The sequence below is a fragment of the Leptosomus discolor genome, chromosome 12, assembly GCF_034619465.1.
Source record: "Leptosomus discolor isolate bLepDis1 chromosome 12, bLepDis1.hap2, whole genome shotgun sequence".
NCBI lineage: Eukaryota > Metazoa > Chordata > Aves > Leptosomiformes > Leptosomidae > Leptosomus > Leptosomus discolor.
This window is the reverse complement of record NC_141402.1, coordinates 16007062-16034218: the sequence shown is the minus strand read 5'-3', so window position 1 is coordinate 16034218 and position 27157 is coordinate 16007062. Positions and strand designations below refer to the sequence as shown.

Here is a 27157-nt window from a genome sequence, read left to right as displayed (position 1 = left end):
AAAGCACCATCTATCAGAACTTATAGGAAGTGAAAGTACAATTCCTTCCTTTGCTTCTAGAGACCATCACATAAGTATACACATTCATGTTATCCTATCAATAATAAAACCAGTTTGGGGATGAATACCTAAAAAGACTACCAATTATTAACAATAACATCGAAATGAACAATTACAAACCTTATCTTTCATCAACTTTGAAGCTTTCAGATTTCTAATGCTTTTAAGTAATGTAGATAATTTTTTCAGTTCTGCACTACATCAAACTGGGCCATCTGTTAAGAAGTACCATTAAGACATCAAGCTCTCTGAGGGACAAAGTACCACCATTTATTGCTTGCTTAATTACATATGTTTCCAGAAAATGTTTAAAAAAAATTAATGCGTATATTCTTAGATCACGACCCAACAAGCAGTTTCAAATGTGCTGGCCCCTGCAACCATGTGCATATGCTTGCAAGTTCAAGACCCCAGTAAATATTTAACTACATGTATTTATTAATTACTATTTACTGGCTAAGGAGGAGATGCAGAGCCCCTTCACTGGCATCTACAATGACACTGGCAGAATTTACATACGGGCAAGACAAATAGTCCAGCAGGTCCCAATGACCATCTAAGCCTGGAAATATCTAATACTCATTTGGCACACGTCTTGCTTGACATTTCTGAGGTGCATCACTGAAGGCTGACACACAAGTCCTGCTCCGAGAGACCAGGCTCGCCTTAAGCTCAGCTGAGACACCAAGGGAGAGGTGTGGAACATAGGTACAATAGAGACAAACGCAGGGAATGATTAATCTAACAGCAGCTCACTGATCACAACACGCTTTAAGAAGAAAGCTTGTTCGAGTTCTCCAGCCTTGTGATGCCCGCATATTCCTCAACTAAGATTTTAGCTATGGCTTATTCAGTCTGGTCCAGCATGCAACCAGGATTCCCAAGGGCTAAAAGGGAACAAGAAAGAGGAACTTGCATCTCAACACCCCACTGCAAGGAGGAAAACTGGGGTGCTGGACTTTAGGGTTACTTCTTCATTTTTATTCTGTAGTTGTTCAACTTAACTCATAAATGAATCCTGAGACAGCTCAGACCTAAGTCAGCCTCCAAATACTGGAATCTTAACATTATTATTGTGATTTTAGAAGCGAGAGCTTAAAGATCCATTTCCAAAACCATGTATGTTCAGTGCAGTTGCAAGTTTAAGCGACATAAAATACCTCTTTTTCAAACATAACGTCTTCCTAATGGGAATTAAGAGACACTGGGCCTTTCCCAACTCTTCCTTTTCTCCCTCCCCCTCTCTAATTCTGAGCAATTACAGCTTTGTATCTGGTAAGTCTTCTATCCAAATGAGTATCACAGACTGGTTTTGAATGGAGGCATATTATAGACTCAGGTTTATAAAGGTACCTAATATCTCATTAAAAAGGAATTGCTCCTTTCACTGTATCCCCCCATTGAATCAGCAGCTTACATTCCTTCCAAGCATGCACAGTCTCCGGCTTACCTCTACAAACACTGCAACACTGGTTCTCTGGAAGAACGTGATCTTTTTCTGAGCAGTTCAATGGTGGACAACTTTCTGTTACTTTTACTAAAACTCCATTCTGGAAAATAAACAACATTTTTAAAAATTACATTGATGAAAACATGTGCAATGGCAAGGATCACATAATTTTCAATCTATAACTCCGGTAATCTCTAGTAACGACACTTGGCAGCAGGCAGCAAGTTACATTCATTCTTTACACCATAAAGTAATCTACTTCAAGGCACAAGCTCAAAATTCTACAGTAGTTTTTCCAAATACGTTGTCTCCAAGTACAGTTGTTTTCCTTCCAAGTATTTGAAGAAACTAAAGAATTTCATTCCAGGTTTTTGTCAAAGACAGTCTCCTTGCTTTAGTGAAGTTCAAGTTTTACTCCTCTTTTTTCATATTCTACATAACTCACCGGTAAGTTATTCAACTCAAACACAGCCAACAGAAGACCAACATTTTTCAGTGTTATGTGTTGCTCTGCTATGTCCAATGAAAACTGTTCTTTAGAATTACCGATCACCTATTTCCAAAAATTAGGTCCTTCAAAGGTGTGGCAAAGCAGGAGTCCCATCTTGAGGTATCCATATAGAAATTACTGTGTGAAATGTAAATCAAGGTCAAGATACTTCTATGACTGATCTCTGCTAGATTTAGAGTAAGACTGTGCATAGGAGATCTAGTTGCTGCTAAGAATTTTCTAAAATAATAGACATAGAGCCTTTCTGGGGAGATTTTACACCAAATTTTACTCCATCTTCTTCCCATCCAGGAAATCAGCTTGACCATAGCTCCAGACCAAAAGCTGTCCTGCTCTTCAGTTAGTTGTTTCTTAACATCTTGTCCCAAAATAACCTCCTCTTTCCCCTTATCCCACTCCAGCCTTCCCCATACCATAATTTACTTCTTCTGCATCCCTTCTGCAGCTATGTCATCACTGCGAACTGGTAAGTGAAGCAGGGATTAACAACCAGGATTTTTGCTCAGTAGGAGCTACAATAACTATCCACAGAACTGTCCACGCCCAAATAATCCCATTTTCCTAAGGGCTGTGAAACTCCACTAAGCAGGCTGCCTGCTATATCGCCAGTACACCTTTTTAATATGAATCTAGTCCCTACTGCTCCCCAAATATTTTGCATGATGCGTCAGAAAAGATGGAATGAGAATTTCTGCTTTCTTCGATGAAATAAACTACATTTTCTAGCTATCATGATTGCAGAGAAAAGTTTAAAAATATGATCCAAACACATGTAGGGTTAAGAAAGCAGAGGAAAACCAACACCAAAAAAGGAGACAAAATATGTTATTAAAGCCACCATCCTCATAATCTGAGGGATCAGATGCATGACTTTGAACAGAGGATATCAAAAATACCTATGTGTCTACCCTGTATGAAAAAACACCTCTATAGAGAGACACCCTTGCTAGCCAGAAGCTTGCTTTCATATCTACAAGATACTGGGCCACTCCATGCCAAAAGACTAGCTCAGGTGCCACAACCAGTACAGGTGAAACTCTTTGCTGGTAATTGGCCTCACCAGCCATGCCACACGGATTCAGCTATGTCACTTCGGGCTCCAGAATTAGCTCTCACAGCCCTACACAGTTAGGAACTCAGAAACACTTGCTGAGTCTACAAGGTGCAAAGGATGCACCAGGCACCCAGCAGTCGTCAGGACTTACAACTGAGAAGTGCAGCAGACCCGGAGAACGCAAAACTTCTACGATCGCTGCTAGTCACTGCCCTTGTGATTGCAATCTTAAGGCTAAGCAGGGCCAAGTCGTTTTTCTCGCTTCCCAATTGTCTTTACTAGCAAGTTGCATCAGTTTCTGTCATGAAAAACAAAATTTAAAAAAACCCACAGGCATCCGTGGGGTTTTGGGGGTTTTTTTTGTTTTTTTTTTTTATCTTTTGCTAAAAAGCAGCTCCCTACAGTGTCACATACAGCATGCAATATTGAAGCAAGTGCCCACACAAGAACAGTGAAGTTAATGGAGGTATTCGGTCTCCTTCTGATCTCACTTCCATAAGCGAAAGGGAGGAATCCCCCACGGTTGCCTGTGCAACTGCAGCAGCAAAGGTGATAAAAGAAACAGACACACTGAGCCGCCATTTACTATCACGTTATCAAACTACCTGCTGGAAAAGCTCTAGCTATAACTTATCACCTATTCTAGCTCAGATAAGACAATTGCAGCAGTAAGTAGCATGACAGTAGTATGTCAACATACGGACAAAAAGTGTTGACTGATGATAAATCTGGTGAAAAAACATAGCAAAAAGTCAAGAAATCGTATGAAAGTCAGATCAGTGATCAGGTTGAATCAAAAACCTAAAGAAAAATTCAATCCAAGCTCTCACCTTCTTTAGTGAATCATAAGGAGATTTAAAAAAAAAAAAACCACAAATTGAGAATTCCATTAATTGAATGACAGTAAGATTTTATTTCCCTAAGTTTCCCATTTTCTGCAGAATTTGCACCTTGGGGGAAAAAAAAAAAAAAATCGAACGTATTTGTAATTAAGTTTTAAAACAATTAAAGTATCTCCATGTTGAGTATTCTTTGGATTAAAATCAATTTTTTATAAACTAGTACAGGTCCAATTATAAGAACTATGATCATTAGATTTCAGGTTTTATCCATTGACATAAGTAAGAATAGTTCACACTTCAGAATTATTGCTTCAGGCAGCCTTAGAAAACAATATACTAACTTTTTATATTCAATTCACAGATGTAGTCATAGAATCTGGCAGAAATAGATGTCAAAACAACATTCTTCTGGAATAAATAGGTCAAGCTCCAATTGTGACATACAATCCACAAAGAATGAGATCTGGAGTCAGACATTCACAACAAGATAATCAAATTTCTTGTAATTACAAAGGTAAGTACATTAAAAAAATTGGCTATAAGCCTAATCAGTGACATGCAGCAAAAATCTGAACAGCTCATCTCAGATGATCAGCTTTGGAAAATAACAGCAAGGTTTCAGATAAGGTTATTTTTGTTTTTTTATTGTTGTTTGGTGTGGAGTTTGTTGCCCCTCTTGTTTCAACTGTTATTGATCAGCCTTTCAGGAGAAAGTTCCAAATAACGTCCTTATCTGTCACTCTAGGAACCACATTGTTCCTTATTTTTATGAAAAACTTTGTAGTCAACCCTCCTGAAAGTCAGTGGAGCCCTGTCCATCTTTGCAGCATCTGTATGGCACTCTCTGACTGCCTGCTCCCAGCATTAACGAAGAGAGATTTATTCTTGTACCCTTTGCTGTCAAACACATCATCCGGTTATGAACAGGCATCATGTCTTTCACAGGTATTAATGCAGAAGTCACCTGATCAGCAGTAAACTCCAGCAAATAGAATTATTTCCATTGACTTCAAACGAGCCACATCACCCTACTGGTGAAATCCACACACCAAACCAACCACTTACTAAATTCAGAAAGGTGCAGTTTTCTAAAGCACAAACACACTTGCATTTTTTAGAAGGACCACAACAGGCTGAAGAAATGGGCCGACGGGAACCTCAAGGAGTTTAACGTGGAGAAGTGCAAAGCCCTGCACTTGGAGAGGAACAACCCCATGCACCAGTGCATGCCGGGGTCACCCTGCTAGAAAGCAGCTTTGCAGAAAAGGACCTGAGGTCCTGGCGGATATCAAGTTGAACACGAGCCAGCCATGTTCCCTTGTGGCAAAAAAAGCTAACAGTAACTTGGGCTGCATTAGGCAAAGTATTGCCAGCAGGTCAAGGGAGGTGATCTTTCCCCTCTGCTCAGCGCTGGTGAGGCCACACCTGGAGTGCTGGGTCCAGTTCTGGACTCCCCAGTACAAGAGAGAGAGACCAGCCACGAGCCATAAGGATAAGTAAGAACTGGAGCATCTCTCACAGGGGAGAAGGCTGAGAGAGCTGGAACTGTTTATCCTAGAGAGAAGGCTCAGGGGGGATCTTACCAATGCATATAAATACCTAAAGGGAGGGCGCAAAGAGGACAGAGCCAGGCTCTTTTCAGTGGTTCCCAGTGACAGGACCAGAGGCCATGGGCACACACTGAAACACAGAAGGTTCCATCTGAACATCAGGAAACACTTTTTCAGTGTGAGGGTGACCAAGCGCTGACACAGGTTGCCCAGGGAGGTTGTGGAATCTCCATCCTCGGAGATGCTCAAAAGCTGTCTGGACAATGTTCTGGGCAACTGGCTCTAGGTGGCCCTGCTCAAGGAGGGGAGTTGGACAAGATGACCTCCAGAGGTCCCTTCCAACCCGAACCATTTTGTGATTCTTAGAAACACCTGTGTGCTAATCCTGTCATTTTGTCATTGTAGATTAATCTAGAGAGTGTTTATGGGCAGGATTCCAGCTGGAAATGGCTGTCCATCAGTAACATCTGTGCTTATGGTTAAGAGGATGTGCATCATAAATACATTTTTAGTCGGGATTAGTTTTCAGAAATAAAAAAATCCTGCTCACAGTCTGATAAAGAAAATCTTTGATCTATCTGGATCCATCAGTATTATTGTTATTTTTGTTACATGGAAAAAATATAAAAGTTAAAAGCCTCTTAAGCTTGGATCAGTACCTATGCAAAGAATAAAACATCCATCTTCAAATAAGAACTGAAATGTGAAATTTCAACTTTATCTTTTTGACGTTACCTCACCTACAAATACGTCCTCCTTTACAGACACAAGAGCTCCTCCCCAAGATTTCTAAGTGATCCTTATCAACATTAATAAATTGACTATTGATGTGTACCCTCTATTGTACTCCTTCACAGATCAACATCTTTTGAAACATACCTGTTTTTCAAGTCTGGAAAATTAAACCATATTAAGATTTTTATAGTCCTTCCCATAGCACAAAGCCCTTCCTTTATTCATACAACACCTTGCCCATCAGTAGGCCTGCATGGGATAGGAAGCAGTGAGTACAGCCACAGTTTGACTCGTCACCGTTCATCCTTCATCGGTGAGCATTCCTAATTGCGGCAGTATCAATAAAGTAGGTGTTTTGCTTACAGCTTTAAGAGGTCACGCTGAGGACATGTTGAAGGAACTTCCTGTCTGGAGACACATCATCGCATAGAAGCAGAGGTAAGCACCCACTGAAAAACTCTGATGACAAGCTTTGCCACTGAGCTTTAATGTCTTCTTGAAACACAGCTGTGGAAATACCTTTGAGGCACGGACCCATTTTTTTTCATGGTATCACATTCACAGATGCTGCTTCAAATACTTATCAATACCCTCCATTAAGATGTAAATCATACAAACTGCAACGTTACTGCAATTAGCATGGCTATATCAATTTCCTTCAACAGTAAGCAAAATGCAAAAGCTCTTTTCATTATTATTTTAGTCACTTCTAATGTGACAGTTACTTGATGGTCAGTATTTGCTCTTAATCTTCATGAATGTATTATCATACTCATAACGATGAGTATTTATTTATAGCACAGAGAAGTTCCACAGACATAATTCAGATCACTCACTCTGGTTTCACTCTAATGTGAGAATCATCCTGTTCTTGTCTTATTTCACAGAGGCACCTTCCCTCCCAATAAACATTCTATGTCATGTTATAAATAACAGGCACCTCCGTCTGTCTTCAAGACAACGACCTTGCCCACGCATTTGCACATACAATGTTGAGCACTCCTATACAGATAAACACTAACAACAGCAAAGTAATTCTGCGTAATGAGCTGCTTTCACAACATCTGCAACCAGTTATTGTCCATTTCCATTAGTGAACGTGAAATTGCTACGCTGTACACTCAGCTATGAGCACAACAATAACCAGATCATTGTAATCTTTTCCAAATGTTTTTCATAATTGTGATAGCATACTGATCTGTCAATAACATTCATAAGGCTCTCCTTTATCACCCTTTCCCCACTACAAATTCAACAAGATGTAAAACCAAAAATACTTTAATATTACATGTGAGAGCAAATGTGTTTAAAATAGCTGTGCCTTCTGAAGTGATAAGTCATATTTAAAGCACAGGCATACTCAGAACAAGCACCTGTCTCAGCAGACCCATGGGCCTTTTGTAATCACCTACTACTACTCTCTTCTTCTAAAGCTAGTCTTGACAACAACTGGTTTCTGTCACACTTACACACTGTGTAACACTCCTAAATTCACTAACACTCCCTGAAGGTTCCTAACACAGCTTTCATTTACCTGTGTTCTTAAACACTGACTGTAGTTGTCCAAGTGTTATGAACTTGCCAACAAGAAAGACCTTAGTCCAGTCCCATACTCAGTAACTTACCTCAATTATTAGCAGGGCTACATATAGTTTAAATAACACCAGGGAAAATCTAGAGTAAGTAAAACAATATAAGCCAGGTCGCTTCAGATTTTAGCAATTTGGCTGAAAATAGTCATCGGCTCAAGATGCTGCTGCCTTTTTCTAGAGCTCGTGATAGTAGAGATAAAATAGAAAACACCCCTCCCAGTTCATTTTGCCCGTTTTTACTACCCTACAAGGGTCATACTGCTGCCTTGTTTTCGTATTTGTGTCCTTCACTTACCTCAAGGTCACCTTTTCAAGACAACATATGTCACGTTTGCATGAAGAAAGTCTAAAGAAATGCACTAACTTGTCATTGTCACTTTTGACCACCACACATACATCTAAAATCAGGAAAAGTTTATAAAACAAACTTACTCGACATTCCCTGCAGCTCTTGGTTAATACTCGTTGACCTTCTGCTAGCACTTTGCCTCCATAGATACATTTCGCTGTAATTTGAGAGAAGAACGAGGGAGATTAAAAATAAATAATTAAACCAGTATTTAAGTAGTAAACAAATGCATGGTATAACAGAAAAGTAAAACCAGTATTCACACACGCTAAGAAAATATGAATACATTAAAAATATGATGCATTTTGCTTTCATCAGAAGTGAGTGTTATATATAATTATAAACAAAGCAGCTAACAATAAATTAAGAGCAAGTAGTCTCTTTACCCAAAATAAAGAGAAGGAATAAGAGCATAAGATAATACATGCTGGATCAAATTCATTAGTATTTGACAGAAAGTTTTCATTACTGACATTCTGTAGATCAGCTACGGTATTTGTGTGACTAGAGGTCTTCATGACTCACTACAAGAACTGTAGACATTTATTAGCACACTTCAGCAAGAGAATAACATAAGCACAGATTTCAATTAAACCTTCACATTTTTTGTGGGCACAAGGATGAACTCTTCAACTTGCTCAAGCACTGCAAATTTGGTTTAGAGGCAGAAAACGACTGTACTGAATCAACAAACTGTAAAAATTTATTTCAGAAAAATATTCTTAAAGCACACATGAAATAAGCAGATTTCCCAGGAAATTGAAATCTCCTATTAAAAAATTCTTCAGTTTTGCCCCTTTTGCTAAAGATAAGCAGCTCCACAACCAAACCAACAGACTAGAACCCGTGAGCACTCCTCATTTGTTTCAAGGCACAGTCAACTAGCTTAGCTTAGGACTACTGCCACTATGAAGAAGGTAACCTTCAGCAGGGCCACAGCAGCATACGGCTCAGTCAAGTATTACCATAACTATCACAGTCCTCTTGGAACTCCATGTCTAAATTTCAATTCCAAAGGACGACAGTAAATCCATTAATTAAAGAGAACAGTTGGACTATTACGATCTTATACAAATCAAATATCCATCATAAAGGCACTCTACATTACTAACTAACAAGATCAATGCTAAACTGATAAAATAGTTCTTTGTTGTGGCACTTCAGTGCTCTCTGAACTTGACCAATAACAGTCTGACCTACAAGAGCTCTCCTGAAAGCAGAGCTAAAAGGTATGAATCCTGTGTTGCAATTGAACAAAGCTTCAAAAGTTTCCTGAGTCAAGGCACTCACACAGTGGAGGCAGAAGCATTCAAAGTACTCAGTTCTCAAAAAAAGTCACAAACTATCTAGTTTTACCTCAATTTCTCTTCTAAATACAAAGGTAAGGGAATCAAGCACTTACAGCATGTGTGCACTTAAGGTTCATACTAACAGGAGTATTCCACAGCAGCAACTGCCATAGCCAGTTTGATTCCCAAATTTTAAACATAAAGGACTGCTAGATCAATCTTCATAAACTTTCAGACATAAACTTGCTTCTAAGGACTTTTTGTTTAAACTTACACTCCTGAAAAATGTTCATTTCTTAAACAAAAAAAAGGCACAAGATTTTCAGAATCCATTTTCATCACCAACAATGCATTTAAAAAATAGGCTTCTTCCTTTTGGTATCCTTTGGTATCCTAGTTTTCTTCATTTTTATAAAGCTGCCCTGGTTTTTATGTCCAAATTGTTGTGATCTCACTTACAAAGAAAATTAGGAATCCCTAGTAACTATCTTTGGGAGGAGATGAATTAGAGAAATTTCCTTTTTCTTTCTGACTATCCTCTTGATGCGACTGCTTTTAACAAAAGAATGGACACACCAGAAAGCCAGTTAATGCACAACTCAGAAAAATTATAAGATTTTTAAACAAAATTATAGGCTTTTGTCAAATATTAGTTGAAAGGCTAACATAAGATGGCAGGGATCAAAACAGAACCGCTTCATTTTTAAAACCCTTAACATATCAGACATTAGAGCTACTTTGTTCGTTAACCCCCAGCTCAGACAGGAAACTGTTCAATAATCCAGCCATTCAATAATCCCTAGAGACAGCAAATTACAACTGATGATTCTATCAGAGCTAAATAGGAAAAGCACAGAGAAATTAACACCTGCAGTGCAGCTCTTTGGAAAGCCTCAGCAATTACCACTATCTACCCAAAAGTGACTGACTGTGGCCCTAGCACATCATTCTGCCAAAGAGCTGCCATTTACAATCAATTTCAATCAACTTCCATACACCTCTTCCCATTGACTGACATGCTGAGTTCTTGTCAGAATAACGAGTCAAGTTTGTGCCAATCACTGACAAAAGGCAAGTTTGATTGTTCATCTTTCCATTACAAATAACAGGAACACTGTTTACTCATGGGGATATACATCAAATCTACAATTCTGTGCCCTACGGTTCCTTTGTGTCAGACTTTGACCATTGTGCATACATGCAAGTCAGCAAAGGTGTGCCAAGAGAAACATCCAGTTTCATGAAAGAAACTTCTAGACTCTCAACATTACAAATAAAAAATTTTGAGACAAGAAACATGCGCCACCATGGCCACTTTATCACCCAAGCACTGTTCATAAACATCTTTTAGTAAGCAGAATACTCGTGCCAACACATAGCTGAGAGAAATGAGACGAGATGAGTAAACAAGAATAAGTGCAAGAGCACAACTGAAGGACATTTGTGCATAGAACTAATTAATTCAATGACAGAAGAAGAGTAACAGAATATTAAAAAAAGTGTTAATATTTTCCTAATAAATCTTAAAATAATTCAACATTCCTGTCAATGAATTATTGAAAAAGTTATGCGTGATGTTTATTTGTTTCCAAGAGTGGGGCAGGGGGGAGGGATAATTTGTGCTTCTTAAGGTACGACTGGCATCAGTATTCAGCTACAATTTCCATATATAAATTATCTTTTTCCTTTGTACTACTATTAAGGCAACAAATATTGACTATTCCTTCCAGGAATGTTACTTACAACTTTCATTTCCAGAAGAAGGAACTGAAAACTGACAATAACACTGATCACAAAATTGACTTTTTTTTTTTTTCTTCTTATGAATGTATTTTGAAATTAATTACAGCAAACTGTCACTCCACACAGTGATACTAACCCAAAGTCTGAAATTCTGTCATGTTTATTTTAAAGAACAACCTTCCAACTCAAAATAAAAGACAGGGAAAAAAAGGTAACAGCTCAGTTTATTACTCAGCACCACAGAAAGTTCAGACCATAGGCTTGATGCTCCTCAACATCACAGGAGATACAAGCTTCCCAGCCCCAAACAAGCAGATAAATAATTTTACACCGACAATAGGGAAAAAGAGAATCTTAGAAAATTGCAATGCTCGTTCATTTCTCAGCAATTACTTATTTTCTTTTTAAATAAAGTTTGCCACTGCGATTCATGTTACCTAAATTACTGGGACCTATGAAAGTCACTATAAAATGCATCTGCTTTCAGGACAACGCTGCTTAAAGAGAAAATGAAACTAAAAGGTCTGTGTGATGTACTTACCTTTGCATATTTTGCAGCACTGGTTTTCCACATGCACTGGGAGAGAATCAGGAGGACAGTCAAGAGGGGGACAGGACATCCTTCGGCACTCCACAACTCCACTCTAAGCAAAGGGTTTTAAGACAAAATTCAACTACGACTGTTGTATTTAGTGAGTATTTTATACAAAACGCAGAAGACCAAAAACTATTTAAGTAAATGAAAATAGCACCATGGATTACAGACCCATCCTTCACTAAAAAGTTTAATCCTATCCAACTACAAACTGGAATCCAAGATGAACCACCCCATTTTCATACATATTACTGGTTTTACCCCACTTTCCCTGAGCAAAGAGCATTAAGTGGAAAACATAAGCCCATCTTTACAGAACATAAGTACCACTTTCTGTAGGCTGTGCCAATCATCTTTGAGATTTTCAACGATCAAGTTTCTATTTTCTTGAGCAAACAAAGACTCTCTCCAGATATTTATCAAATAATTTCAACAAGACAAGATTTACATACTAATTCTCTTCTGTTCCTCTTTTTTCAGTGATAAACAGTGAAAACAGACTCTGCATGTTGTTACCATGCAAGATGCAACTAAGCATTTATGAATACTATTAAGATAATGCTTCCTTTTTGAAATAACTACTTCAGTGAAAACAATTCCAAACCAAACACAATGCCACACTTTCACCCCAAAACCATAAACTCCTCACAGATAATTTGAACAAATAAGAAGGAGTTGTCAAGGGAAAGCAGATTTTATTCATGAAGACTGCACACAAGCAATGTCAATTTTTTATTTATTTATTTTACCATTTCCTTCCCTATTGTTCATACTGTCACTAGATGCATACTAAAAACATAGTAATTCTCAGAATTAACTTTCCGTATTCAAGGACCATTTTCACATTTTAATTAGGCCCTACTCCTTAAACTCTTTAGAAATTCTTACTTTGCATGTGCAATTCCTGCAGTGATCATCTTCAACCCATGAGTCTTTGTCTCTATAGATCAATCCATTTACTTGACAAGTCTTCTCACAATGACAGTCTTCCAATTGACTTAGTCTTGTTTCTGCATAATTTAACTATAAATGAAAGTAACTTGATGAGATTTCTGCAATTCAAACACATGATTTAAAAAACCAAATATGAGAAATCAGTATACTTGTTTTTAGCCGAACCAAGTTTGACTACAACTTTCGAAACACAAAACCAGGATGTCTGCAAGCATAACCTAACCCTACTCGAACTTTGATGGAGCTACCCATGCTAAGTGACAATAGTTTATGACTCATGCAGCTGTCTCTTCTACTGTTACAAATCCTCTCAGGAATATCCAGGTGCTACCCAAAACACACAAGCTACAATTGTTTTTTTTAAAAAAATTCTTAATTGCTCATCAATCTGATTAGAAGTCAAAAAGCATGAAGACTGGCAGATTGACTTTTCCTAATCTTCCCCATCTTATCATTGTTAAGCATCGGCCAGACTAACACTTTCTGACTTTTAGAAAGGTCTTAACCTCATAGTAGCAAGTGAGATTTAGAGGGGAAAGAGAGCATTTTAATTCAGTGTAGTACAAAATATTCACAGACTGTGATTAATGGAGAAGCCACGCTCCTGGAGTAAACCCCAGGCTGGCGGTTAGCTCATAACACTACTCACTCTGCCCCAATTCCAACTACTAAAATGCATATCAAGAAGCTACAACTGATGCATCTTTTCCCAGTATTACACTGCACGCTAGCAATTGCTGTGTTTACTGATGAGACACTAGGCAATAAAAAGTGGGGACAATGGTCACTCATGTAGCAGCAGCAAAGAACAAGGTTTTTTGAAGCACCCTCTCTTAAGCCGTATCACAGACTTCCCCTCATACAGGGTACCATCTTACCATCCTCCAGAGAGGAACAACCCCCACCTATGCACACCTTGTACCCAGTGTCATCTTCTCTAATCCCTAAGAGCGCTTAAAAATTATTTCCCATTTACTAACATGAAAAATAAATAAATAAATAGATAGATACAGGCTTAATATTTAGAAGTAAGTATGTACATTCTTCAGGCCCCAGAACCACCATTGCTCTAAAAATTACCCTGGTGCCAGTTGGATACGCTTGACAAGGTCTTGATTTTTTTACATTCACATTTGTCTTATGCATATAAACCATCATGTTGATGCCATATACCTCAATGTCATGTACTACCATCCTAAAATCCTATTCACTTTCATGAAAGTATCCCAATACGTCCTTTTTCACTCCTGCCAGTAAAAGAGCAACTTATTTAAGGGGAAGAACAAGAAATTAAATACTAGGCCAATTTCTGCATTTTTTTTTTCTCTGCAGTCCTCATGAGACAAAGCCCTGAATAAAAGCTCATTATTTCTTAATTTGTTATTCTGGGATAATAGAGGATTGTTACTCATCTCCCCCAGACTCAGCATGATCTGGTGACTTCAAAACTGCTTTTCCCATTTTAGAGGCAAAACTATCCTCTTGCTGAGCTGCTTGTTTTCAGCAGAAACCCTTTTCAGGTCATCAGATTTACAGTATATAAGATATATTCAGTCTGGTTAAAAAGGTGTTTTATTTGTCTTACACTTCTACTTTATCTACCTATCTTGAACTATTTTTTTAATTAATATTCCTCTATAAATGGACTATAGAAATTTTAGAGAGAAAGGATTTCAGAAATACTCAGATTTGAAAGTGGTACTTGACATAGTCCTTTATCTGTCCTAGAAATTAGTCCCTAGAAAAAAGAAGAAAGGTCTAAGAATAAATATTTTCAATTTATTAACTTTTTCTGTAATTTGCATTATCTTGATAACTTTTCTTTACTTAAAAATCATTTACCCCCTGTTCTAAGAAATATCTTTAAAGATACAGCAAATCAATCAAGTAGAGCACCAGAAGAAAGGCATGCAACCACAAACTCTCCAACACACAGAGGTCAATGAAGGTATCACAGCCCACAGAATCCACTCAGAAACATTTAACTGCTACCTGCTATACTACAGTGACCAGAAACATTCTGTTTGTTTCTAAACTTCAAGCCTTAATTTAAAAAATTCTATTGATCTCAAGAAAACAACGTATTCCTTAAGATTAGCTGACATATCCTTCCAAATGTTGGCAAATGCACACAACTGGATTTGTTGACCATTTAAACCATCAGCAGAAAATTCTCAAGCTTCAAACATTTTTTAGGTTATGAACAGAAATAAGCTAACGAGGCAGAAGCAGCCCACACCATACAAAACATTTTCCGTATACTAACCAAATCCTAAGTTCTTAACATTCAAGAATACTTGGCTAGCTATTATCCACAAAACTTATTTAACATTTTCCTTGATTCTCCTCTGCCCATACAAATAATTGAAAGACAGCAGACTTCTGTTAAAAATATATTGTTTCTGGCAAAACAAATAAGAAAAATATCAAAAAAAAACCCACCAAGACTATCAAAATATACAAGGAAGATTTTGTTATTCATAAAAGTATATAAATCCACTATGTAAACAAATCAGATTAGTCTATCAGCGAATGCAAGCACTCAATTTTTCCTGGTTTTAATCAAATTCAAGCTTCTACCTTTCTGACCTCAACCAAGGAAAGATTCAGTAGAAAGTTTTGTGCTGGAAATCTTCATATAACAAGCACATCCAAATATAAAGCACAACCTAGTGTGGGCAGATAATTTACAAAAAAGAAATTATATTCCACTCAAAGAAATGCAGGAGATGCCCAGACTGATTTCAGTAGATCGTTAAAGTTGCGTGAATTATTTTAGCCGTTATGTTTAAAGAGGAGCTAACAGCATTCCAGCATGGCAGCTGGGAATGCTGAAATAGAACGTGATCCTTTTCTCCTCAGCAAATGAACATTTTGGCCAGATTTCTAACACTCTGACCTACGGTTACTCTCTACAAGAGTTAAACTACAAGATTAAATCAATAAATCAGAAACTTTTGGAATTAACTCAAATTATGACAAAAATAAAATAGGCTTAAACAGTTAGTATTTATTCATCTTTAAAAACTATGTCTTCACAAGACATAGGTAGGAAAAGGACATAATGGCAGTTAGCTTGTTACAGGTCATGATCAAATGCTTCTGTACATGGCACTCCATCACAATCTGCTACAGGCAATGCTCTGCTGGGCCCCCTACATAGCCCCCATGTCCCGCCCTGAGCCAGCACCAGACTCATGGACCAGGGTCATGGGACCCTGAAGTAAAGCCCAAGAATGAGGGTACTCTTCTCCTCCTGCCTACATGCTGCATAATTTGCACTGCCACCAAAATTATCGCAGCCAGAAGCCACTAGTCAGGTGTTTTCTTCCCAGACAAGCCCTGGTCTGAGCCTTCATAGTTTTTTATGTACTTAACATAAACTGCACATACACATTGATTGCAAACAACATTCACGGGTCTATTCAATGCGGTGACAGAGCTGTAAGCAAACACAGGTGGAGGGAGAAACTGAAATCCTAGATAGAGCAAAGCCTAAAAGCAACAACAGGACATCGAACCACAGGGCCCCCTTTTCCAAAACATCATGTTCATACTCTGCATCTCTTGGTGCAGGACCAGGAGCTGGAGTTCATTGCTCATGTACTTTAGGAAGCTGGTCTCTGACCACCTGCCCTGCTAAGCAGGATCTGTGCAGGCAGCTGGACGGCCCTTCTAAGCCTTGCTCTTTGCCTTGCCATACACCATCGCCACAGGACACACTTGTGTCTACATTAGTACGACTTGTGGCTATGGTGGCTTGGACTGAAAAGGCAGATACAAACTGTAATGCTTCCCTCATATCCCTCCGTTTTTAACCTGCATTTGTCTACAAAATTAGCTTCCTTTCCTGCTGCATGCATTTTTTCTTGGACAACAGTATTTCTCTAACTGCAACAAAACAGTCAGTGCACTGCTAGAACCGAAAAGGAACTCACAATGAAGGATTATGCCAGCACCGCATTATGGAAGCACAGAATCTGTGCAGTACAAATACTGTGGTTTTTGCTTCCCCTCATAAAGTACTAGCAAGCAAAAATATAATTAACAGCAGAGAAAGCAAGTTATGCAGTACAGAACATAATTGGAACTTGCTCATACCACCAGCAGGGCTCAAAATAATTGACTCTCTTTCACAGTACAAGTAGCAAACTGAACTAACAGCTTCACATTTTGCATTCGGAGTCAGTCTGTCCAGAGCATGTCAGCTGAGTAAGTGGATTGTCAGTATAATGTGCACACTCTCAAAAAACAAAGTTTCCCCTTTCCTATTAGGAAGGAAAAGAACACTCAAAGGCAGCACAGTTAATGCTTTTACGCTAGTAGCACTACTAGGCAAATCCTATTTTTGAAATTCCTGTTCAGTAACTACACTAAGATTAAAGGCATTTACAGGTTGGTTGTAGTTACACTTAAATCTGTAAGTAATTAACGCATAAGCGCTGTTTCAGATGAGACAATTAATTGCATTTGACCACAGACCAGACGATTTACCAACAGTAGCCTCAAAAAGTGTTCACAGATTGCCCTTTAACACACATTAGGAGTTCAGTCACCTCTAAAATGCAGCTTCCTACCCCCAAACTTCACCAGAGCCTTAGCCAAAGGGCTTGCCTAACACAGCAGTTGACTGTGTATTGTGGGAATGAAGCCTAAAGAAAATCTCCAAAATCCCAAACACAAAAATCACTATAGCTTTCCATTCATCCTATCCACAATCCAGGAGGCGGGAAAAAAAAAAAAAAAAAAAGAAAAAAAAAAGAAAAAAAAAAGGAAGAAAAACCCAAAATACAGACAAAAATCCCCAAGCACATACCACACCACACCACCATTTTGAGGTCTCATTTCATTTCCCAGGAAGGAGACTACGCCAGTCGTGAAGACTTCACAGGACTTCCCACAGGCAAACATACATCCTTTGACAGCATCACATGGTGAAATTGCTGAGGGATTTCATTCCTTTGTTTCTGCATTTATCCCTCAGCATGAAAAGGGAAATCATTCTAAGGCTTCTTACAAAAAAATCACACCCTGGGCATTTTGTCAGTATCTTACGAATAATAAGGCAGACAATAGAAACTGCATAAGGCTTAAGTGACATCCGTGAAGCTATATCCGTAAGTCCACTGCAGATAGGACTACCGGCAGATGGAGGGGAAAAAAATGGCTCTACCATGAAAATGTAGAATAATTGCAAAAGGAATAAATTCTTTCATGTTGGTCTTAGAACAGAAGGAAATGTGCAATTGACAAAGAAGCTTAGGTACCTACTTTTGCAGTCATTTTTGCCAGGAGTTCTTGCAAATCCATGATTCCTTGCACCAGACTTAAGAAATCACTGCAGGTCGGGCACGCTCAATAAAGGAAGAGTAAAAAGAAATGGAAAGGAGGAGAAGGAAAGACACAATAACACATAAATAACCAACAGTGTATCAGACTTGATTTATCCGAACATAAAACGCAACCTGTTTACACAGAATTTTTGCCTTCTGGAAGTCAGCACATGCAAAAATGACAAGCCTGAAAATATTACTCTTAAAGAAGTACTTTATGAAAAAAATCTAAAATAGGGAGAGTAAAGAAATTGCTACTTACTGCGATTCAGATTGGGACACTGCGTTATATATCCATTAGGTATAAAGATGACTTTCACATCTTGAATAATACCCTTTGCAAAAGAAGAGAAAACTGGTAATACAGATTGCAAGCATTCACTTAGATCTGTACAAGCTGTTTCACAAGTCATTTCTTAAGTGAGTACAAAAAAATTGACCAGCTACCTCTTCTTGTGAGGAAAATAATCCAAGATGGACAAAATATAACAGCTCCGCCTGTCTTCCTGTGTGTTTGGATATTAATTTTCATAAAACACAGAAATAATACTGCTTTGTATTTTGCAATCATCAAATATAAGCTGCTTAAATGTCTTAAAATGGGATGAGACTGGTGAAAAAGCAGTGAAATAATATCCATTATTCAAGCCTATGAAATACTTTTCCAAAAGACAAAAAGAAAACACAGCAATACTCTTTAGCGATTTAGCCAAATAAGACTGCGAAATCAAACATTAGAAAAGAAGTACATAGTGCAAGAGGTAAGTAAGAGTACGCTTCAGTTGTTTGGTTTAGTTTAGCTTACTAGCTTTGTATCTCACCAGGCAGTTCATGTAATTGTGCCATCAGTTAGAACTAAATCTTCTCTCTAACACAGGCAGATGGAAAGATCCCCTATGCAGGACTGGCAGAAATCAGGACTCCAAGGTCAGAGCCAGCTGCTGCAAGTTGTATGAGGCCCAGAAACTGAACCAGGCAGGACAGGAGAGAGGAAGGACCAAAAGGTCCAGTGCCAGCCGCATCCTCTCTTGTCCCTGACTCGCAAGGGTAACCCTGACGGAAGCAGGAGGCACGAAGGGTTGCCCAGTATCCCTGCGCACCCAGGTCCTGAAGAATCCTGGATCTTCCAAAGAGCCTAAAAATTTCTGAAGATTGTGTTTGCTCTACTAAGCTCAGTACAAAGCTGTTGCTCAATCTTTGACGGTGTAACTTAGTTACTCCACAAGAACCACTAACTTCAATAAGGTCATGGTCACTAAGGGAGAGGAGCAAGGGAAAACAAGGGACTTCTAGTGATACTATTTGCACTTTCCCTAACTGTTAATCAGATGTTGTGACATGGTTCTACCTCCTCCCAGACACATAAGAATTTCTTTCGTTTGAAAGGACATTTACCATCGCAGCAGTTACTATCTAATTAAATTACTGATTTGTAAGACTATGTTTTAATTTTCAGCTAAACTGCAATAGAGTGAATTTTGCAGACAGAGGACATAGTCACTCGCTCAAAACATTGAACTCCATCCATAAATAAAATATAGGCCTCAGATGGCCCTTGAAGCCTGGCAAGTAAAGTAAGTAACATTTAACATTTACATGTTCATCTGCTAAAATAGCAGAAGGCAATCAGCAAGCACTGTTTCCTGCTTACTGTTTCACAGTCAAATATTAACTGAAAATATTAACAGACATAATCAGATCACTCTGTCTTTCTTGCAGAAGTATATATACATTTATTAACCTTTTCATCTATGAGAATAATGAAATCATCATAATAATGAGAAGGAATACTGTAACTGGAAATGGAACATCCAGAAAGTCATTTTACATATTTTCCGCAAGCAGTGATCAGCGAGAATAGGTGAGGCACTAAAATATATTTTGATACTTAAGCCTCTCCAGTGAAAAGCTCAACCAAGACTAAATGAGATTACAAAGTTTCACCAGCTGACAAGACATCATCCAGAAAGAGGTGATGTTTTCCTCAGCCTTTTTTTCAAAAGTGCATATTGAACTTCAAATATGTTTGTTGCATCAGAGACCCACTGCTCATTTGTCTTGTGGACAGAGTTGCATTTAAATACAGCCTGAAGAGGAAACACAACTATTTTTTGTGTCTTAATTTCTGGCCACGTGAAAGCATGTTACCATGGAAAAACATATGAACTTCAATTCACCAATATAGATCCCTTCTAAGTCTATAAACCCTCTCAAACAGAATTAATACAATCAAATATAGAAGTGAACCTTCAAAGAGCAGATATTTTGCTGATGAATTTTTTTAATAGAAAGACTTCATTATAGGCAAATACTTATTACAGCCATAATTATTGTACACACATGAGCAAACTCGGACTATTCCTTCTTCAGCATTAAGTCTAGGTTACCAAGAGCTTTCCACAACCATACCAGAAGGAGAATCAGGCATGCACAGCTCCCCAGGGGAAGCTCAGGGCCCCGGTTCACTTTGGCACAGGGTGGAGTTCTTCAGTCCACATTCTGTGAAAGGACATCAGGATTTGACCTTGACAGGGAGATGTCAGTGGTCAAAATCTCCTCAGTTTTTCCCTTCCCAAGCAGAAATCACCTTCATGTTATCATAAAAGCATTTCACTAATTACAACCGAAACTTCAGTTCCAGCATCAGGACTCACTAGCTTGAAGAGCCTTCATCTGTGCAGACAGATTACCAGCTACAAGACTAAATTCAGGCCTGCAGCACTAAATATCAAGCCCATCCCATGAGGACGTAATACAAAAGCCCTGTTTATTACATTTCTCATGTCTCTTAGAGGACTCCTCCCACATTCTGTGAAAAGGTTTATATATTCCACAAGCTCTCCACTTCTGCATTTTCATTTCCTCCACTGCCTTTCACCCTCTTTAAAACCTCATTCTCCCACAGAGATAACACGTGCCGCACAGCTGTGCAAGCTCCATCGGCCAGGGCTGGTGAAAGGCTCTGCACGGTGGCACCAGCAGAAGGGCCCGAAACCCTGTGCCTAGGCAATGCTACACCAACACCACTAGACCTCCACTAGATCAGGACTGTGCTACCCTACGCAGGGCAGGCATGCCCCATGCCAGGCGCTCGAACAGCTGCCCTTGGCAAGGTGTTTACCTCACCTCAGTCTGTACGACACCAAGACCAAAATGACTAGAGAGGCCCAAGTATGACGCTGTGCAGTAAAAATAACAACATACTTCTCAAGCACCTCCTATACAATCCCCAGACACAGCAGCAGGATCAATAGAGCCTGCTATAGCAGATATTAAAATTACCGTCTTTCGGCATGAATCACCTAGTCAGCAATGCATTAATAAGCTCATTTCTGCAGCAGCAGTTTGGAGGGAGCGTTCAGGGGAAGGGTTCTCCGCAGCAATAAAATGAATTTTGCAGATAATTCTGATCCTGACAGCAATCAGATCCATCTGAGAGTGAGGGTTCCCTGGATGCCTGGTATCACTCTCTCCCTCCTTCAGTTGCATTTACTTCGGTTTCCTAATCTGATTATAATGGTATTCTCTAGCCCTAAAAGAAATCTTGGGTTTGGGCCATAAAAAGAAACCTGAAAGGTCCACATATATTTTTTGAAGGAAGTAATTCATGAGATTCCCTTCAAAGCAAACAAAGCTATCTTGTCTGCTCCGCATTTGCTCCCACCACTGCTGTGCTAAAACCATTCCGTCTTGTCTGAACTCCAGATGCTTGGTCCTAGCAGGCAAGTTACAACTAGTAAGAGATACTAGTTGTAAGGGGCAAGACTTCAATTCCCTTGATGATGCCATAGAGCACTTCATTCCGCAGCAAGGCCACAGACACAGCAGGGCTACTTGTGCAATAATCACTGTAAGGATGCGGAACAAGAGCATATGTAAGAGAAATGGCAGCAACTGGCCACAGTGACATGAATTTCATATACCCTCCTTCCCATTATGATATACTGAAGAATTATCATCTAAAATAGGCATAAGAATATGGCCCAAAATGTGCTTTAATGCAATTCATTTATGAAGAGACACAACAATTAAATAGCTATCATTAAAGTAAGAAAATCTTTGGAACAGTGAAGCTGATACTCAGAGCAGTACCCAGTGTCTTTTGTTACATACATTATCATGGCTTCAACACACATACAAAAATGTTAATTCTTTTTTAACGCTCTTATTTCCCTGCAGATCTCTGTTTACATTAAGGAAAACAGATCTATTTTTTTTATATGCTAAAACAGTGAAACAAATTACTCTGAAAAAGAAAGGGAGGTCCTGCTGAACATGTAAATATATGGAAAGAGATGTGTACTCTTTACAAACTGGCAAAATCCCAAGTTTTTGCAATGAGCAACATAAAAAAAAGTAAGATTTCTGAAACTCTCAAGCAGGATTAAAAAAATACATCCAATTATATTTCTGCCCTGAAGAAAGTTAGTAAAATATTCAAGCGTGCATAAAGCAAAGTAAGGCACTTGTCGGCTTTCATTATGATCAATAAAAACTGTCAGCTCATTAGCATATCATTAGCTACCCTGCTGTTTCCAAAGTGTTAACGCGTAGAAATATTAATTTACAAACATATAATGTCCCAGAGTTCCGAGGCTCTGACTGCCTGCATAAAATAAGAATTTAAGATGGGTGAATCCAATATAACTTCTCTTTTCCTATGTAGCTATAAACATATGTTTACCATCTGTGGAATTATGGGAAGCAGCTGAGGTAAAAAAACAACAGCTGTAGAATAAAATAATACTATCAATTTCACTTCACAGTGACAGCTCAGCTGCTGTAGGATGAAATGTAGTTTAGGTTCAGAGCAACTCTCGGATGGTCATTTAAGTTTAAAGTCAGCTTTTACCTCTGTTTCACAATTAAAATTGTTAGTTGCTATGCTTAAATAAGTTTAGCATAAAATAACTGTCCTAGCTTGTTGAAATCTGGGGACTTCGAGGAGAGGTCCTCAGAAAAACAGTAACTTGTAAAATTGTCTTATGAAATGACAGCTTCACAGGGAAACTGAGTGGGTGGTAAATCACCTTGGCAACAAATCCATGCCAATATCGAGGACAGGCTGACTGGCCTATCACTGCACTATAGACTCACTGACAAACACTTGCACCATGGCTTGTTATCTAAAACTGGAAGAAATATGAGAAACTTTGCTGTAGCTTGCTTAGAAAGTAAAAGAATTAACTTTCAGGTGGAAGGGGTGGTTTTCATTTGTTGGTGTATTTTGTTTGTTGGTTGCTTCAGCAATTCAGCCCCAGCCAGAAAACCATATAGCCTCACTAGGGGCCAGAAAAAGCTGAAAGAAAACATACAGGAAGGGCTTTTCAAGTGGTAGGTAATTTCTCTGTCCTTTGCAATTTCGGAAATATATTGCTCTTAATTGAATCTGGAATATATTGCCATTACTTGAATCCTCTTTTTCCTCTGAAAGGTTCCTCGTGCCCATACTGGCCTACTCAATGATGACGTCTTGGGGAGCCTTGTAAATGGGAAAAGACAGGCTTTCCAGCTAGCAGGTAAAGCAGCCCAAGTCCTGCCAGCTAGTCATCCTTTCAGCCTGGTTGTTTGGAAGCAATGGAAGCTCCGAAGGACAAAGAAGCTCATTAAATAAAACTCCGTAACCCACATTCACTCTCTGTTGAGAAAACAGAAAAAACTCTGTTTTCTCAACTCAGTCTTAGTTGAGAAAAACAGAAATGAAGAAAGGTACTCCAGGAACAGAAAAAGAAAAAAACAAAACCAAACCAAACCAAACCACACCACACAAAAATCTACAGTTTTGCAGCAAGGCAAACGCACTGCATACAATAGCTAGTATCTGCCAGAGCCAGCAGAATTGCAGGCCTGAATATCTTCTGTGCTCTAGAAGTCAATGCTGACAAGGGCAAACAAGGAAGTCACCCAAGTCAAACAGCAGAAGGGTTAGGGTATTCTGCATGTGAAACCAAGGAGCAAATGGCCTCCCAGAGGGATTAAGACCACCACTGTCTCGCCAGGAGACCACAGCAAAGCTGTTTCATGAAGGTTTAAAGATGAAAGCCAAGAATAGACTCTGACGCTGCCCACACAGTCCTGTTCTGTGAAACCTAAAGTAAGGAAATCAAACAAAAGCCCCAAATACTGGACGCTGCGGTCAGCGATTATGATACCCTACCTTGCAGGAAAAGACCCTTTTCTCTAAGTGTTGGCCCTGCCTCAAATCCCAAGTCCACAGTTTCTACTAAAATGCATACAAATGAGATTTCAGGAGAATAAGACAACTAATCAGAAATACCCTGTTGACTAGTTATTAATTTCCTTCTTCATATGCCTTTTCATATCTGCTTACCTTAAAGAAACCATGTTTCCTGTTTCTTTGTCCGAGCCATAAACTGCTTTCAGGTGTCAAATTTGTTTCTGGAGGATCAATGATGCGTTCATAAATCCTGTGGAGGGAATACATTGCTATTACTTAAATCCTCTTTTTCCTCTGAAAAGTTTCTAGTCAGAATCAGTTAATGACAAAAGATGGAAAGTTAAACACACACACAAAAATATTTTTTTTATTAAACAATATTTAGCATTGATAGTTATGAAGGTATATTACAACTTTAAAAGAAAAAAAAAAACAGAAAAAAACTATTAAAATCACTAATATATGAAGACTGCATAAAATTGAAACACCCCTTGTGCACCTGTGCAGCACTAGGCTGAAGAAATACCATGCCAGAACCCATCATAGTAGGGAAAACAATAAAATGGGACCCCCTAGCCTAGGGGTGTCCTTCAAAGTCAACTACCCCTTCTAGAGAAAAAGTGCAGTCACACACAAGATCCAACCAGACAAACAATGCTTTGGGATTTTTCAGACTGTTTAGGATTTTGAATAGACTTTGTAAAAAAAAAAAAAAAAAAAACAACCAAAAAAACCCACCAAACTTTATTCCACCTCTACTGCCATGGCCTTTTCGCCTCTATGTCTGTGTTACACATCCTTGCACCCGGACCTTTGTTCTACCCAGTTCTCCCCTGTTTGCTGCAGTTACAGAATTCACTTGGCCTGGGTGCTCAGACGCGCTGCCACTGCTGCACATCCAGCTTGTCCATGTCACTAGCACAGGGCTGGTACAGAATGGGACCTCTTTGTACATGTTTGGTACCTAGCGCTACAGGACATTTTTTTTGGTTATTCTTCAAGAAATTAGAAACCATAGCAATAAGAAACAACAATGACAACAAGTAACACGAGGTCTATGAGCAAACTTTACTTACTATATAAACCTGCACAAGAATGCAGTAATCTACATATCAAATTTCTAAAATTCCCCAAAATAAGTATCTGGAGTTTTTAAATGGTTTTGCTTGGAGGCTTTAATTCATTTATTTTTAGGAATGCTGTAATGAAGTTTCTATAACACCTTTTTCAGGAACTCAGACCACTAAAACAATGATATCATTGTTTTAGAATGTGAAAAACTCAAGACCAAATTTACAGACCTTGGATCCTCATATTGCCATGTCACATCAGTGGGAGCCATGAACTTAGTGCTTCATAACAAAACCAGCACGCTTAATAAGAATTATTGAGATGATGATAAAATATATTTCCATTACTATCCAGATCACCGGGAGCATGTATTGCTGTGTAATCACACCAGCATGACAGCCATCAGAAGAGACTCCGAATGTGTCAAGACCTGTAGCTTAAAGAATTTAAATTATCTGTATGTTTAAAAGGGTGACAAATTTTCTCCTTTCTTTAAAGCTATGGCTTTAAAATGAACATGAAAAATGAATACCAAAGAAAATATGAGTCAATGAAACAACTCATTGCACAGTTATCTTCCCATTCACACTCCAAGCGCTTCTAACACAGGCTGACCAAGTGTTATCATTGATTTTGTGTCGTCAGTCGCCACAGGTAGTGGCTTCGTGTGCCAAGGTTTTGGTAGCAGGGGGGCTACAGAGGTGGCTGCTGCGAGAGGCTGCTAGAAGCTTCCCCTACGTCCGACAGAGCCAATGTCAGCCAGCTCCAGGACGGACCTGCCGCTGGCCAAGGCCAAGCCAATCAGTGATGGCGCCTCTGTGATAATGTATTTCAGAAGGACAAAAAACTGCCGCACAACAGCAATTGCGGACGAAGAGAGGAGTGAGAACATGTGAGAGCAACAACTCTGCAGACACCAAGGTCAGTGAAGATGAAGGAAGAGGAGGTGCTCCAGGCGCCGGAGCTGAGATTCCTCTGCAGCCCATGGTGAAGACCACGGTGAGGCAGGCTGCCCCCCTGCAGCCCACGGAGGTTAATGATGGAGCAGATAGCCACCTGCAGCCCATGAAGGACTCCACGCTGGAGCACATGGATGCCCGAAGGAAGCTGTGACCCTGTGGAGAACCTGTGCTGGAGCAGGCTCCCGGTAGGATCTGTGGACCTGTGGAGAGAGGAGCCCACGCTGGAGCAGGTTTGCTGGCAGGACTTGCGACCCTGTGGGAGACCCACGCTGGAGCAGTCCATTCCTGAAGGACTGCACTCTGTGGAAAAAGACACACGCTGGAGCAGTCTGTGAAGGACTCATGTTGGAGTAGTTCGTGAAACAGCAGCCCATTGGAAGGACTCATGTTGGAAAAGTTCATGGAGGACTGTCTCCCATGGGAGGGACCCCATGTTGGAGCAGGGGAAGAGTGCAAGAAGGAAAGAGCAGCAGAAACAACATGTGATGAACTGACTGTAACCCCGATTCCCCGTACCCCTGTTTCATTCAGAGGGAGGAGGTAGAGAAAATCAGGAGCAAAGTTGAGCCTGGGAAGAAAGAGGGGTGGGGGGAAGGTGTTTTAAGATTTAGTTTTTATTTCTCATTACCCTACTCTGATTTGATTGGTAATAAATTAAATTAATTTCCCCAAGTCAAGTCTGTTTTGCCCATGACAGTAATTGGTGAATGACCTCTCCCTGTCCTTATCTCGACCCACAAGCCTTCAGTTGTATTTATCTCTCCCAGTCCAGTTGAGGAGGGGAATGATAGAACGGCTTTGGTGTGCATGTGGCATCCAGCCAAGGTCAAACCCACCATACCACATTATTGGAGAAGTCATACATTTGCAGAGGTCTAGAATAAACTCC

General features: G+C 39.3%; 1 protein-coding gene across 1 annotated transcript in view; it reads right to left on the bottom strand.

Annotated features, from left to right (window-relative positions):
• The window catches only part of NELL1 (neural EGFL like 1), a 291435-nt gene that overhangs the window by 206847 nt on the left and 57431 nt on the right, over positions 1-27157 (bottom strand). Inside the window, exons 5-11 of the mRNA XM_086472058.1 lie at positions 24389-24485; positions 18320-18392; positions 17996-18078; positions 12659-12793; positions 11717-11819; positions 8227-8300; positions 1511-1610 (exon numbers count right to left, since the gene is read on the bottom strand). Coding sequence (XP_086328184.1) covers positions 1511-1610; positions 8227-8300; positions 11717-11819; positions 12659-12793; positions 17996-18078; positions 18320-18392; positions 24389-24485 — 665 coding nt within the window. The remainder of the gene's footprint in view (positions 1-1510; positions 1611-8226; positions 8301-11716; positions 11820-12658; positions 12794-17995; positions 18079-18319; positions 18393-24388; positions 24486-27157) is intronic.